Below are 17,049 nucleotides of genomic sequence, written 5' to 3' on the forward strand. Positions count from 1 at the left end.
ATGACCTTTGATCCAGTCAAGGCCCTTTGTCCTCCTCGCACAATACAGCCCAAGCCACGCCGTGCCGCGCCGTGCCGTGCCACGTGGTGACCTCGTGGTGCAGGAGGCAGCAGATCGAAGAAACTCTCCAATTAATCGATGAACACGCCAGCAATTTTTAAGCACTTATCACTGTTTCCGGGACATGTATCTTCAGCGCAGTTTACCGCGACAGTACAGTTAGCGCCTTTTTTTTCACTATTGCACCCACTTCACACGCGGCGTGGTGTTCGAGAGCCACACGACCCGATAAAGTCCACTTTTGACGCCAGCGAAATGTACGACAAGAAATGTCCGCGATTGTCCGTAATAAATCGCGCACATCCGGCTCGAAGGACCAAAAATGTTAGGGAATGGTCGTCAAAGGCGCGATATCGGTGGCCTTCAAACACTCCCGCGAAGAATATTCGAGGGTCAAAAAAAAACGCGTCGTAATTGGCAATCGAAAAAGACGAATTTATTTCGCACGAAAGATTTATTGCCAAAAGGAACGAAAAACGCGTGAGGTCAGTTCGAAATGTGTATTTCAACTTAACTACGAGTGGCGATCACCACGAACTTGACCTTGTCGCAAAGTAGGTAGCAAAACTCTCTCGTGATCGGGCTCGCTGGCCGAGCGTTGTGATAAGGTGATAGTGTGCTAATACTAATGTAACTGAATTCCAATTCTCTCTTATCTATACGGACTTCGTGTTTGGGCACTAGTGTGTCCCAACAGGCGTAATATTGAATGTTTGGCCCTTTTGAATTGTTAGTCTTGATTTCAAAAGTATTGTTTTCGGAAAGATCGGAAAATTTCAAAAATGTTTCATATTTTACCATTGAAAATAGGACAATTAGTTGCTGAGATATCAACGTTAGAAAATGGTGTGTTGTTTGGTTGAGACTTAGAAAACATAAATTTTTCTGCTTTTTAAACCTTTGCATGGCAATATCTCAGCAACTAAAGGTCGTATCAACAATGTTAAAAAAAGCAAAATATAGAGAATTTTCTCAGCTTTTCAAAAATATGTAACATGTGCACTAATTTAAAAAGATGGAAAACTGTGACTATTTTCAAAAAAGTTACCTAAAAATCAGTTAAGTACTTTTTGATTGCAAATTTGATTTTACATCGAAAAATGGAGTTGAAAAATTGTTGCGACCAATATTTCGTTTTTTTGAAAAAAATAGTGTTGATTCGAAAATTCATAACTCGGTCAAAGATGTTTTGCACAACCTGAAAATTTCTGAAAAGTTGGCATTTGATTTGGCATTTACCGTGTTTAATTTTTTTCAGTGTAGTCCTTATCCATACCTACAACTTTCCCGAAGACACTAAATCGATCAAAAAATTCCTTCAAAAGATACAGATTTTTGAATATTCATATATCACTTTTGTATGGACAGCTGTCAAATTTGTATGGAAAATTATATGGACAAACTAATGATGCAAAATGGCTTCTTTTGGCATACCGAAGGCATCAAAAAAGTTTCAGCCGGATTGGAAAGTACAAAAAATAACGAATGACCGAAATTTCAGAGAATTGCTCACATGACTTTTGAACTACTTATCGAAACTTCAAACAATTCAATAGCACCGTATGGGACCCTAAACCAAGTCGAAGGCGACTGGTTTGGTCAAAATCGGTATAGCCAGTGCTGAGAAAACTGAGTGACATTATTGGTCACATACACACACACATACACACAGACATTTGTTCAGTTTTCGATTCTGAGTTGATATGTATACTTGGTGGGTTTTCGAGCATTAAATAAAAAGTTACCTCAGTGAGGAAGGCAACAATGGTTCGATTTTCTTCGACAGTGAAACGCTTATTTTTCGAAATACATCATAGGACAATATAAATTTCTGCTGTACAATTTTTAATTCAATAGAAAAAAAAATCTTTTCAAAGATAGTATTCTGAAATGTTCGTTTCAAATCTCATTCATATTATAAATATATATTAAAAAATATATAATACAAAATATTATATAAAGAACATAAAAAATTTTTAAGCTAAAAAGAAACTTCGATATTTATAAAATCAGTTATCTTTTAAAATCTTAAAAAATTTAACGAATGAAAATTTAATTTGTGCGCGGGAATTTTTATAAAAAGGGATATATGTGGTACAAGCATTTTGTGAAAATTTGAAAACACGAAAACATTTAATTATATTGGAAAATCAAATGAAAAAGTCGTGCAAAAAGGTAGTTTATGAAAACTCAATTTTTTCTTTGCTAAAATTTGATAAGTTTCAGTTATTTTCAGTTATGTTTCACATGCGGTCTACAATACTAAACCAAATTGCCAAAAATGGCTCTCAGGTTTGAGCCGGCTGAGGGCCACTGTATTAAGGCAAAACTGAAGCGTTTACTGACATCAACTTCAAAAATGTCAAAATCAACACCAGCTTCGGAAATAAACCTAGGAGGCATAGCGGTACTACTGCGTCATGAGTCATCCCAAAAACACTGATTTTCCTTCAAACAACAAGCAGTGCAGCATCATCGGACATGAAGCAAAACTTGGGAAATGCACCGCTGCTGCTGCTACTGATCACATCGATCAAGTTTCACACTCTTCATAGCAATAAAATGATCTTTCTTTTGCCGTCTCAGCTGCAATTGGCGTGGACAATGAAGCGATCGCTTTGTACCGAAATGTTGCACTCATCAACACAGCACCTGGCAACAAATAAAACAATTTCAAACAAATTTTCGCGCGGGGGTTCGTCTCCAGCTCGTTGAAGTCTCTCTCTTTCTCTCATTTAAATCGCTGCACCCGCTCCGGTGCAAAGTGCATCGAAATATGATCCATTAGGTGCCAGTAAGGGGGACTACTCGAGCCAAAGAAGTGCACATTGACAGCGTTGACAGGTCTCTGGCAGGTCATTGTGCAACTGGGGCCGTGTATATGTTCTACAACCGTGCGAGGGCTCCCAGCAGCAGCACTTTGGTGGCACATTACCGCAGAAGTGGGCTGCCCACCGGGTTGGCACATGCAAATGTGGGGGCTCAGGCCAGCGATCCGGCGATGGCCATTTGAACTCTCTTCAGCAGCGGCACAGGTTGGCACAATTAAGGCTTGCATAATTGAAATCTTAAGCTCTTCAAAGTAGCGACCATGGCGTAGGTCCCTGGTACGGTACGCCTGGCAAGGTGCAATCAATAACCAACCATCCCAACGTCGGGGCTCTTGCGGGAAGCCCTTTTGGCTTTTGCGGTGCCCCATCACGACAAAGTCTAGTGGTCCAAGAGCTGACTCAGAAGCTGTGGTCAGAGCCGTTTTGGGGGTAATCAAAATGTAATTGCCTATATGAAGTATCTATAGTTTAATTGAATTTTGAAAATCTTCTGACAGTTTTTGAGCAGAGTTTAATTTTTCCTGAAGAACTGACACTCTAAGCGAGTCCACCAACCCTTCGGTGGTCTCTGGTTGCACCGATTAAAATCTGCACGCCGAACAGCGTCACTGTATTGCCGAATAGTCCAGCAGCATAATATTTGCAATAAACCAAAACTGAGCCATTAAGTAAGAGAGGTCCCAAAATGCAACAGTGCAGGACCACGCGGTGGATGAAAAATATTAAAATTAAAATAATACCTCAGTTGGAACGACCTGCAACGCCGAGAAGGGCCTCAATTCCCACAAGATTCGATTTCTCGCATGGCCTCTGGAAGGACCCCGTCGACTGCGGTGAACCCCGAGTACACGGTTCAACGATGGCCATTCAAATTGAGAGTAGGACCTTGGAATTCCGTCGCAGTGGCACATGTGTGTGCCACTAGACTGACAGCTTGTGCGAAAAATGGCCGCGTTATGCAGCAGCAGCAGCAGCAGCGTGGTGCACAAAAACCGGCGCCAAGTTACCTTCGAACAATTGGGCCTATTGAGCCGAGCCTGAACTAAGTCTGAACCGGACGACTTGCCGGAGCGTCGGTGGCGGTGGCGACGTGAGGGTTAAATAGGAGAGTCATTTCGGGGTCTCAACCTTCCCCCCCATATCGTGGCTAATGGGTCTGCTGCATCCACTTTACATTGTTTTTTTTTGCGACCAGAGTGTAAAAATTGCTCCGACTAAATAATGATTGCGAGTAAAGAATGATATTGAGCACCTTGGAACAACGGCGCGGTTGAGATTCTAATGTGGCTATTGTCACATGATAGAACAAAGAAGTTCAATTTTGTATAATGTTTGAAAACTAAATTTTTTTAGGACTGCTGAGTCTGAAACGGAGTCGGTATAGTAAAGAATTTTTGAAGACCCGAAGACGGAGTTGACAAATTTTGAAGGGGGGATTCGAAGAAAAATCGTAACCGCTAAAACGGAGTTTAAGTCGGAGTCGGCCTACGTTAACTTCTTTAGTTGGAAGTTGTTGAAGTAGGAGGGAGTTGCTTAGTTACTTTTATTTGAGCTATTTCCAAAAAAAGGGTCCTATCTATTTTATATCAGTTAAACTCACCTTTGTCAGAGATTTAACTGTTTTCATCCATAATGGTAGCAGGTTCTGGTCAGCAAGACTAAACATTGATTTTCTTTAAAGATTTTCTAAAAGAAAATTGTGTTTCGCTGCGACGTGAAAGCGGGTTTTGTTTGACGTAAAATTATATCAAATTTGATGCTCCAGGTATATGCATCAGATTTAACCAACATAGTAAAAAAAATTCTGTGTAAAATCGCATGCAAAAGCATGCACATCACCTTTCTGAGCAAAAGCATGTAATATTGTATGAGAAATCGTGTACACAAAAAGCATCTACAGATGAAAAAAAAAGTCAGGTCTGCTCACCCCAAAAATAACATGAATCCGGCGAGAGTCACATTCAGATTACCAAGTCCGCGCCCCAACCCGCTCGGCCATCTCGCCGCTGTAAAAATGATTGGATCAATGCCAATGTAACAGTAGGTTTTCCGTGCGACATATACTGTGTTAACTGTAAACGATGTATGGGCAGCTACATCGGTAAAGATCCATCTGTTTACATAGTGGCGAGATTACATGATATAATCTTAGGTTCAATCCACGATTACACACACAGAAAAAAAACCGATGGTAAAATCGCATGCAAAAGCATGCACATCACCTTTGTGAAAAAAATCACTTAAAATTACATCTACGAATGTACTCTGAAAAAAGTGTGATATTACACAAAACCCATTTTGACCCCAGGGATAGATATCGAGTTGGTTATTTTGTATTAGAAATGACAATTTAAACATAAACAAACCGATTTTTTTTTTCAATTTCATTTATTGCGCAGAAAATTTGTGATTTATTCGTAATAAAGTCGTTCTACCATGTAAACAGGCCAGATTTTCGACGCAGCGCAGTATTTTCCGCGCCACCACGGAATCAAGCAACGTCCCAAATTCTTCGAGCAGCATCCGGTGGATGCTCGGTTGTGGACGATATGATCGCGAACAGCCCGAGTGTGGACGAGGCGAACATCTTCTACCTGGCCAACCTTCCATTCGTGGTCGTGGTGCTGATGATCGAAAAAGACCGGGTGTGGTTCCTCCTTGCGGCCAATCTTCCTCTCGATCGAATGTTTCGTGGCCGAGGAATAAAAAGTTCTGAATATCGCAGCTAATCGAACTCCCGGCGTTGATTGGTGAAAATCGAACCAGATCTGTGGAAGGAAAATAAAAAATAAGTTAAATTGTGTCAAAATCGTCCTTTTTTGTAAAAATATAATTCGATTGAAAGATTCACTAACTGCTGTTTAGATGTTCGATTGGGATGATCAAGAATGACCCGGTTGTGGACAAGGTGCACATCCTCTCCGTCGCCAACCTTCCTTCCGTGGCCGAGATCCTGGTTATCGAGAAGAACGACCTGGGAGCGGACGAGGTGCGCATCCTCGTCGTGACCATCCTTCCTTCTGTGGCCAATCAGTAATCCTTGCTTCTTCCCGATCATCAGTAACTTGGCCACGGCGGGAAGGTTGGCCACGACGAGGATGCGCACCTCGTCCACACCCGGGTCGTTTTCGTTCATCAGCATCTCGGCTACGGAAGGAAGGTTGGACACGAAGAAAATGCGCACCTCTTCCACACCCGGGTCGTTTGTGATCATCCGAATCTTGGCCACGGCGGGATGGTTGGCCACGATAAAATTGCGCACCTCGTCCACTTCCGGGTCGTTTTCGTTCATCAGCATCTCGGCCACGGAAGGAAGGTTGGCCACGAAGAAAATGCGCCCCTCTACCACACCGGGTCGTTCTCGATTATCAGCAACTTGGCCGCGGATGGAAGGTTGGCCACGAAGAAAATGCGCACCTCATCCACACCCGGGTCATTCTCGATCATCAGCAATTTGGCCACGGATGGAAGATTGGCCAGGAAGAAGATGCGCACCTCGTTCACTCCCGGGACGTTTTCGTTCATCAGCATCTCGGTCACGGAAGGAAGGTTGGCCACGAAGAGGATGCGCACCTCTTCCACACCCGGGTCGATTGTGATCATCCGAATCTTGGCCACGGCGGGATGGTTGGCCACGACGAGAATGCGCACTTCGTTCACTCCCGGGACGTTTTCGTTCATCAGCATCTGGCCACAGAAGGAATGTTGCCAACGGAGAGGATGCGCACCTCTTCCACACCCGGGTCGTTTGTGATCATCCGAATCTTGGCCACGGCGGGATGGTTGGCCACGATGAAATTGCGCACCTCATCCACACCCGGGTCGTTCTCGATTATCAGCAACTTGGCCACGGAAGGAGAGTTGGCCACAAAGCGGATTTGCCTTTCGCAGCAAAAATGTTATCTGTAAAAAGTTGATAATTCTTTTATTTTGAAAAATCAAAGCGGAGAAAAACTACTTACGACATCCAAATGGCTCCAAGTGGAAATTCCAAATGACATTTCTTCATCTGTTCAACGATTAGAACTGTCAAAGTCAACTACATGAATTTTCGGTAATTTTACACAAAAATAGGCAGCGAATGTTGTACACAACATTGAGAGCAATATTGCATAATTTTTTTAGCAATATTACACGTTTCGGGAGTAATGGGTGTTAGTATTTTTTATAAATCGGTGTGCTGAATAAATGTGTAATTTTACAACTATAAAAATACATTTCGATGTTTTACATGCAACCATATTACTACTTTTTTTGCTGTGCAGAAAAAAAAACTTGAATTTTGGAAGGTTTTCAATTAGGTTGGTTGAATATAACATCATTTTTGAGTAATATTACCTAAAAAATATGTCAAAATGTTAATCTGATGAAAATTGCTCAGTTCGACGTCGTCGTGCTATCTTGTCGCACCCGCCATTTTGACGTTCCGAGAAAAACGCGTTTTAATGTTTGACCTTGAATATTCAAAAACGAGAGCACGCAATGTAAACAATAACAAACACGTTTTGTTTGGCTGACCATTCTGTGCATTGTCCCAAAGTTTGGTTGAAGTTGGTTGCTGGAGTCCCGAGTTATAATTACAAATGTTTACGGTAGTCTAGCTTGTACGTGCGACAAACGCATCCTGACTTTCCTGGCCTGAAATCCCTTTGGCCTTTTGTCGCACTTACATCAATTTTCATGGAGTGACAAGATAGCACGACAATATTGAAACTACTTTCTTATGTAAAGTGACAAAAATGCACGGAGTTTTTTCGGTTTTTGTTGAATATCTCAGGATTGAAATCGAATTTTGGGGATCTGTGAAGGTCAAAAGGTGAGGCAGCTGCCCAAAATGGCGTTCTTAACTCAATTTGGCCCAAAATGCACGTACGACAAGTTAGCACGACGGCGACGAGTTCCTGATGTAATATTATACATTTTTTACGCAAAGTCTGTCATCATTTTCTAATGAATATTACCATTTTTTGTGTACGTCAAATGTTGCACTCCAAATTTTTTAGTGTGTAACTTACTAACAAACTGTTTCAATATTAACAATGGCCTAACAAACCGTTCAAGGCTCTGAAAGGCATCATTCTCGATCGGCCATTGCATTGGCAGCCATCTTTGTTTAAGAAAAACATTCAAATCTTAATTCAGAATATATCAATCGAAAAGCGGGTTTCTTTGTGTTGTTTGTAGAAGCACTTTACATATAATGATTAATTTTTCATTTCAGTTTACTATTTCTGGACCCTGAATTCAGAACCATCATTAACAGTAATTGCCCTAAGAGTGAAAGACTAAAAATAAAATTTGTTAAACAAGTTTTGTAATTTCAACTAGTTAAGGTTCATTTACGATGACAAAAAAAATGTTGCGATTGAGTTAAGTCGCCTAAGTCCTGTTTTTAAACATTTCAAATTTATTTTAAACATTTTGAATCACCTATGAGTCAAAATGATCTCATGCTTTCGTTTTTAATCAATTAAAATAACTCGAAAAATATTATTTTCAACAAAAAGAAAACAATTCAGCTATTAAGGCAAAATTCTCTTAAGGCTGAGAAAACAGCAAGTTTCTTTTCACTAGGCTACACATAAAAATGGCAATATTCATCAGGAAAAAAAGTGTGAAATTACATCAAGATGAATTTTCATCAGGTTCACTCTTTTACATATTTTTTAAGTTATATTATTCGAAAAAAAAGGTAATATTCAACTAACCAAAATTTCGACCTTCCAAGATAAAACAAGCAAGAAAAACTTGAATTTTGGAATGTTGAAAATTTGGTAGGTCGAACATTACCTCTTTTGTGAGTAATATTACCTAAAAATTTGTGTAAAAATGTGAACTTGATGAATATTCACCAGAAACTAATGAAAATTCATCATTCTCTGAGATAATATTACACTTTTTTACACAAAATTGTCACCATTTCCTGATGAATATTAACATCATTTTTTTTTTGTGTATTTATGTAAGTTTCCATTTTTCGTTTCTATGTTCAGCATCCAAAGATTCATTTTCAGATTGGTGCGCTGGAAGTGGGGACGCGAAGTCGTGATTATTCAGGTTAATTTTTGTGTGTGCTTTTGTGTCGCTGTTCGTATGGGATGAGTGCATTATTTGAGTGCATAATTTGTGTCGCTGTTCGTATGAGGTGAGTGCATTATTTGTAAAGGTGGTGTAAACAATATTCGGAGTGAAAAGTGATTTTTTTTTTGTGTGCCTTTTGTCGTGAATTGTGTATGTCTTGATTTATTGTTTTGTGATTTTCAAAGCCCTTCCTATATCATCGTTGATCGAAAGGCACGGCGTCGGGTGGATTGTGTTTAAATTTTTCGAATAAGGTTTTATTTGTTTGCAGTAAAAAAGCCATTTCTATGTAATGATCAAAAGATGCACTGACAATTTGGATCGTCGAGCAGGGATGCCAGGTCAGAATTTGAAAAGTCTGAACTACAGCGTGAAAAAAGTCTGTGTATGTCTGTGCACATACTTTGACATAAACTCAAACATCAACAATCCTCTCTTAAAAATTTTATGAGCGGGGGGGGGGGAGTGCTTGTCAAAACCATCCTGACTTTCAAAAATCGAATTTTCACTCCGTTTTTGGAAAATCTGTGTATATCTGTGTCCAATTTAAAAAGTCTGTGTTTGTCTGTGTGTGTGTGGTCCAATCACATACCCGCTAACCGGTAGCGATATTATGGGAAAGTATAGTTTGTATCAGGCTTTGTATATGCCGAATGCTGATACAATTTATCTCAGTCCCGGGTATTAGGTGGTGATAGCCCTCGCGCTGCTTCCAACGACCCGTTTCAGAATGACAGAGCTCCTTGCGGTCCAATTCCGAGGTCGCTGGGCATTGTTCGGCCCCGCCTGAACATAGAAGCAAGCATCTGAAGGAAACTCGATCTATATTTAGACTTCCAATCCCGTCAGGCAAATCAGGGATCAGCGCGTATTTAATATGAGAAGATAACATTTTTCAACACTACGGATCAATTCACTGCTAGAGTGTAACCCTTCTGATGGCCGACTGCTTAGCGTCCCACAGACCACCAATCCAGAGGTGTGAGTTCGAATCCCACCTGATTCATTTTCGTTTTTGTTCATATTCAAAGTTCAAATTCCTGATTCCAAATTTCAAAGGTACCGGCCGGGATTTGATCCCTGAACCTTCTGCTTATGAGGCAGAAGCCGTAACCATTAAGCCACGGAGCCGGTCTTAAAAAGTCTGTGTTTGTCTGTGCATCACAAAATGTCTGGACACAACTTCAAAAGTCTGTAAAACACAGACAAATCTGTGTACCTGGCATCCCTGTCGTCGAGTTAATAGTGGAGCAAAATAACTGTGTGTGAGTGATTTTGTGTGCTAACCAGAAAGACCTTCCCATAGCATCGTTGCTCGGAAGGCTCGCCGACGGGTCTGTTATGAAAGTCCTCCCCATAGCGTCATAGCTCGAGAGGCATCGAAAAGCCAATACCTTATCCTACTAACCCAAAAAAATATTAATCACGTGATGCTTAAAGGAGATGCTGTGGATTCAACGGTCTCAAGCTGTATCAACAAGTATTTAGCGAAAAACTATGTGCTTGATGAGTCTGCAACTTCAACTATCAGACTAACATTCCTCCCTTTCGTTGAACTGCAGGCTTCTTGGGAGGGCGCCGGTATTGACTAATAAAGTAGGGATCTTCAGAGGTTAAACAGTGAACGGATGGTTGGCTCCCACTGATCATTTTTGATTCATTGTTTAACTTCAGCTGATCTGTCAATAACGGAGTAGCAGCTCATTGGCAGTCAACCATGCTCATGCTCATGCTCAGCATCGAAAGTTGCATTTTCATTTTTTGATTATTTTTATTAAATACGAAAACAAACTTTGGATATATCCAGATTAAATGTTTAAGGCAAGCCAATTTCTGATGTCAGTGAACCAAAAATCTAACCAAAATTCATGTAAACTTATGTGGTAATTAGCACAGCAACACCAACCCCAATAGCTTTAAGTCAGGCCTGCCCAACGTCCGGCCCGCGGGCCGGATCCGGCCCGTGAAACCATTTTATCCGGCCCGCGACGGCTTTTTAAAATAGTTCTGGCTGTAAAGGCTGTTTATGAAATACTCAATAAATAAATTAAGTGTAAAAATTAAAGATATAAACTTGAGAATCTCAAATTTTCAGATATTATAACAAAACATTTATTTGTTTTATTTTTGCTTTAACGCCAAGGCAATGCTGTAATAATTTGAATTTTTTTTTTTTGCTTTAACATAGAATGCTGCTAATTCAACGTTTTTTTGGGTTTTGCCTTTATATATTTTCAAATGATTTTTTTTTTTTACATTTCAATATTCTTTATGTTTGAATTTAATTCTGATCATTTCTATAATTATTAAACTTGATAAATGTGCAAAAGGATTACTAAAAGACACTAAATTTAAATTTGGCTGTTTTTACTTCCTTTTGAATTGTTACATTTTTAAGGATTTTGATTAAAATTTAGTATTCTTAAATGAGTAAGCAAAAATAATGTATTTTTTAAGAACAACTTTTCAATGATGGAAAATTAATTATATCGAAAATAAAGATCGCTTAAAAAAAACGGAATCGACGTAACACCTTATAATGTGGCCCTCTTAAACCTTGCGGTTTCGTCAACGGATCCACAGGTGTGTATCGTTCTTTTTGCGACAAGACTCCGCCTCCCGGGTCTCCTAAGTGTGAAGGTATGGGCACGGGGAGAGGGCACCGAATACCTATATTATTTACACTTAGAATTTTTTGCGTCTGCCCCGGGATTCGAACCGGCGATCTCTGGATTGTGAGTCCAGTGCGCGGTCCGATTGATCAACACAGACAGACAAAGATCGCTTAAAATAATTTTAAAATATTAAAAAATGTTTCAAAATGTGTCAAGAAATTAGCTGGCAAATTTTTTATAAAGTTAAATTATTTCTTAGAAATTTTTTGAATGACGAATTAAAAACTATCAGATATATATTTTTCTACCTTTCTTTTAATATCTTGTCTTTAAAATCATTTATGTTTTTTTTTTTAATATTTGAATAAAGGTGCACATCAACTCAAAAAATGTTTTTTCGGAAAGAAAATTTGAATCCATATTTTGTTAATAAATTTAATCTTGTCTCGTTGATTTTTCAAACTACGCAACGACGATTTTTTTTAGTTCATGATATCAGGGTATTTAATTTTAATCGACAAAAACAATTTAAATAAAATTTTAACCAAAAATTAAGAAAATTCAATAAATCTTTGAAAGTTATCTCTTTTTTGCTTTCTTAAAAGTCCTCTCTGAAGTCACACCTCGTCTAGTCATACTCACCTTCAAATGGTCATTTTAACAGACACTAATCTGCCCACAAAGTCAAAGTTCTAGCTTACACACATTCTATCATCTTTTCATGATACTAATGGTCATTTACCGTAATTTATGCAATAAACCTTGCTCGTAACATAACAGCTCCGACTCCTGCCATTGCGAGAAGATTAATGCCCGCGCGGACTGCCCACAACCATCGTGACCGAACACGGCGGACCCCAGTTTAGGACTTGTATGTGAGGGGAAAAGGCGTAATGAAAAAAGATGATCCCCTTGCACTCTACTAGAGTTGCATGCAAAAATCTGTGCCGTCATCACCACACGTGAGTAGTACACCAGGGTTCAAGTGTTCGCACATACCGACACGATCAAATCTGTGGTCATCGTCGCCGTGTTGACTAACCCCTGGCACATTTTATTATCCCTTTTGAAACAACAACGGCTCGCGATGAGAAGCGTGCAGCATCGTGATTTATTACCGTGCAAATATTGCCCACGCCGCGAGCTCTCGGGAGACCCTTGGAGACCTCCCCACGGCCCAGGTGTCAAAGTCGTCACCGCCGTCATTCAGGTCGGCCACAAACAATGCACACGGTGTTCATAACCACGCGTTGCGAAAGCTGCCACAACCGCAAATCAAAGTCTCCGAAACATGATCCAAACATCGAAATTGAGACCTCCTCCAAAAATCCGAAAAGTCCCTCCTTCCACAACCACCACCAAAGAAAAGGTTTGGTCAAGGTCTCCGTCCAAGGGCAGCACTAGTGTGGCGCCGTTTTACGATAACCCCTCGAAGGCCAACAACATCCTATTTCGGAGCGGGCCCTTGCATTAGTGCCCTCATAAACACAGACCCTATAATGGTCCCAATGCCAGTGCCAAAGAGTGGTCGCGGCGGGTTGGGTATTAGAGCGAACGGATGACGAGGCAAAGTTCAGCAAAATGCACGCGGCGGCGGGTCCGTTGTGACTTGGAGCTAGGCCAGGTGAGTTGGGCAATCGCGTGACGAAGATCTACGCAGTTTGGCGCCGATCGGCAAGGGAGGTTCAAGAGACCTCTCTGGAAAGCGCTGAATGTTGTCAGCTTTTCCAAAACTCAATATTTATTTGTAAATTGAAAAGAAAATCAAAATTTCCGAATTTCTTAAACCATAAAATATTTTAATTAGCTACTTTGCGCGTGCTTTCTCACCAGGGATGCAAATGATCAATTAGAGGCATGCTGGCTGCTCATCGATGAAGAAAACTCCAGTTACATTTTCAGCAATATGTTATTCGAAGCATTTATGAAGTTTGTGATACCCTTCAAGATTGTCCAGGTTTGCTCGCGAAAAACTGATTACAAAACTCGACATTGTTGAAGTTCATGTAAGTAAACGCTTCAGTTCCATCCAGGTATGATAAATTATGATTCCTTGAACTCGCTCAAATCAGTAAAATTGTATTTTAAGTGAATTACCTGCCGATACATAAAATTGTAAACTTTATTTTTGCTAACCCCTGTTGCAATTGATAGTCCAGCAATTTCATTTGAAAAGAGCCTAAACCGACAAAAAGTTCCCCGATCGAAATTGAAAATTTTCTGGGGGTTCCTTAGCCAAAATAATTAGACCCGTACTTTTTTTTTGTTTAGTCATAAGGGTGACCTACTCCGTGTTAGGGTGGTCCCAAAACGGCCATTTTCGTAAATTTTTGCAAAAGGCAAATTTTTCAAAAAATCATAACTTTCTTTAAAATTTGAGCGATTACTTGCGTCTTTAAATCATGAATATTTTAATGCCCAAACATGTATAAGTCATCACTGAAATTTTAAAATTATTGCATTTTTAGTAAAAAATGTATGATTTTTTTCGTTTTTGTCATTTCCAGTTTTTGCGCGAGGCGTATTTTCAAAAAATCATTTCTCGGAAACGGACAGTTCGACACCGTCAGTAATTTGATAAGTTATGTAAAATTTTCCGATGAATCAGATAAAAATATTTTCAGGCATAGACGGCATGGTCCAGACACGGTCAAAACACCATTTATGCTTTCATACGACTTTTTTAAATGTTTGACTGGTTTTTTGGATTCCAAATTATTTTCCCTAGAAAGACCAACTTACAGTCATCCCACATATTCGGAACACCCACAAATTCGGAACACTTTTATGATAATTTGTCAGTAGCATGCCAAAAGTAGCTTTTCTGTCGAACTTACTATTTTTAGAACATTCATTTGGACATTATCTTTCTATTTCACTAGTAAAAGTAGTACTTTTTGAACAAAAAACTTCATTCCAAGACTATTTTGTCCAGAGCAGCAAAACACTGCCTCCAAATGGCCTGTTTCATAATTGTGGGATGTTATTGTGCCTCCCACAATTGTGGAACACCTGAATTTAACTGATATTTTTGCAAAAATGTTATCAAACCATGTATAAAACATCACTAAGCTTGAGTTTTATTGGTTTCAGCGTGTGAAGTCATTATTTGGTAATAAATATGTACTCCTGGAGAGATCCAAAGTTTGTTTACACTCGTAAGAAAAAAGTGTTCCGAATTTGTGGATTTCAAGGGTCAAAGTAGTTTTTTCAAAATCTTCATATAAAAGTTAAAATTTGCAGATGTTCGATACAGCATTCGAAAGATCGCAAGAAAAGCTTTCAAATGAAGGTAAAAGCGAATCATTAAGTTCAATTATCGATTTGCTATGATTTTTTGAACATTGGCCGATTTGGAAACCGTTCCGAATATGTGGGATGACTGTATCACCTTTCATTTGCGCCCAAAACAACTAAAATCGGTTGAAATTGCCGTTTTTGGGACCACCCTAGCACGGAGTGGTCACCCTAATGGCCAAACAATAAAATATTGGTCTAATTATAAGGAACGTCCAGAAAAATTTTGAGCCCGATCTGAAAACTTTTTTTTTGATTTTGGCTCTTTTCAAATGGAATTGGTGAGTCGAAATTTAGAATTTATTAATAGAGGATTTGCAGCAAAGCTAAAAGACACGAGTCGCCACCTATGAATAAACAGAGTAAACCTATGATTTTTTGAAAAAAAAAAGTTTTTTCCTTCATAATCAACATTTTTATAAAACTTAAGCCGGGTTCGGATGAGAAAAATCATTTCCAACAATTTGGTGTACAACTTTCCAATATTTGCTTGATTTTTCTATGAGAAAACTGTAAAATTAGAAAAACATAGTAACTTTGACTATTTGGTAAAAAGTCTGTCAAAAATCAATAAAAATTGTTGAATATACGTTAACACATCAGTTATCAACTATATAACTGTTTATTTCATTGACGTATACGGGGAAGCTCATTTTTTCGTGTTCCAAATCATGTTTTTGAAGAAAATGTTCACAAATTTTTGCGCGCCCAAAAATTGATGTTCATTGTTTTAAAGCAAAAATGTTTCAAATCTTGTGCAACTAGTTTTATTAGAATTGATGCAGGGAATCATGAGAAATAAGCGATATTGTTCTTGAATCCAGCAGAAAGGAATTGGCATTCATAAGCTAAACGACATGCGACACCTAGTGTTGAGTAGCAGAACAGTGCGAAGGATGTCGATTGAAATTTTTGCTCTTTGAGGTTATGTATGCGAATTTTGTTGTGTTAAATTCCAGCGTTCAAAACAACTTTTGAGCAAAAATTTGAGCTGATAACCTAAACTTTTGATGCTCTATCATTTTATACAATTTTTTTTTCAAAATTTTTTTTTTCAAATTTTTTTTATTGCGTTAATTTATAGAGGGCAATAAGTTTACACTCGTACTATTGGATTTTTTACTCAAAAGTTGTTCTAAGAGCTGTAAATTCAATTTTAAGTTTGCATTCCTATATAACCGAACAGCGAAAATTTGAATCGTCATTCTTCGATGCTTTACGCCATCTGTCGGAATTATGGAGCTTTTAATCGCGAATACGATTTTTGGCAAGTAACCTCATTTTGGCGCCACCTACATTTGAAACACAGTCACGCTGCAAAACCTCAATTGACAGGAAACTAGAAAAAAATCAATTCCGTTGATAAGAGCATGTTCAGCGAGCCTAAATCTTTCATAAATTAACAAAACTGAAACATTCACTGAAAATGAAAAAAAAATGTTATAGATGACAAAAATGATCCTGCAGGGTTAATGTAGATTCGAAAAATACATTAAATTTTTCTTAAAATGACATTTTCCAAAAATCCCAAGTAACATTTTTTTTCCAGGAGTTCTACAAGAGCTCTTCAAGATAGCTACAGCATAGCAGTTAGGACCGCGGTAGGATAAAATTCTCTTCAAAACTTCTTCAGGAGTTTGGAAGAGTACTTGAAGAGAGTTTTATCCTACCGCGGTTCAAACTGCTATGCTGTATATTAAAATTCGAAACGGTCTGAGGCATTGAAAAAAGCTACTGTACAATTATAGCTGGTAAACTACATGTCAAGGAACTTTAGAAGACGAAATTGAACAAAACTGAAGATTTCGTTACGCTAATAACAACCAACTCAACCGTTTCAAAGGTCTCCCAGTGACAAAATTCGCTGTACCCTGCCACGACCTCTTCGAGCCATCTGTGACGAGCGCCGAGACCATTCCGTCGCATTTCGCGTGTGACAGATTTATGAGATTTCGAAACCATTTTTGTCGGCTGTGCCCCACAATGAATCAAAACCTGCACGAAAAGTGCTTGTCCTTTCCGCCAGCCAGCTAGTTTCCCCTCCATAGATCAAACGTCGTCGTCGTTTGCGGGGTTTTTGGGAGACGGAGTTTAGTGCACGAACACACATTGTCAATTTGCATCGACCCCGAACCTTGCGGAGCGGGTAGTGTGCTGCATTTGAG

The 17,049-nt window shown here is 39.2% G+C and overlaps 1 protein-coding gene across 1 annotated transcript; it reads right to left on the reverse strand.

Moving 5' to 3' along the window:
- Nucleotides 1–5,279: 5,279 nt before the first annotated feature.
- On the reverse strand, nt 5,280–6,189 carry LOC119769330. The gene is made up of 3 exons (XM_038261341.1): nt 5,936–6,189; nt 5,747–5,865; nt 5,280–5,659 (listed from the first exon to the last, which is right to left on the reverse strand). The coding sequence occupies exons 1-3, from the start codon at nt 6,187–6,189 to the stop codon at nt 5,280–5,282; spliced, it is 753 nt and encodes a 250-aa protein (XP_038117269.1).
- Between the last annotated feature and the right edge of the window lie 10,860 nt (nt 6,190–17,049).

Source organism: Culex quinquefasciatus, chromosome 3, assembly GCF_015732765.1.
Source record: "Culex quinquefasciatus strain JHB chromosome 3, VPISU_Cqui_1.0_pri_paternal, whole genome shotgun sequence".
Classification (NCBI taxonomy): domain Eukaryota; kingdom Metazoa; phylum Arthropoda; class Insecta; order Diptera; family Culicidae; genus Culex; species Culex quinquefasciatus.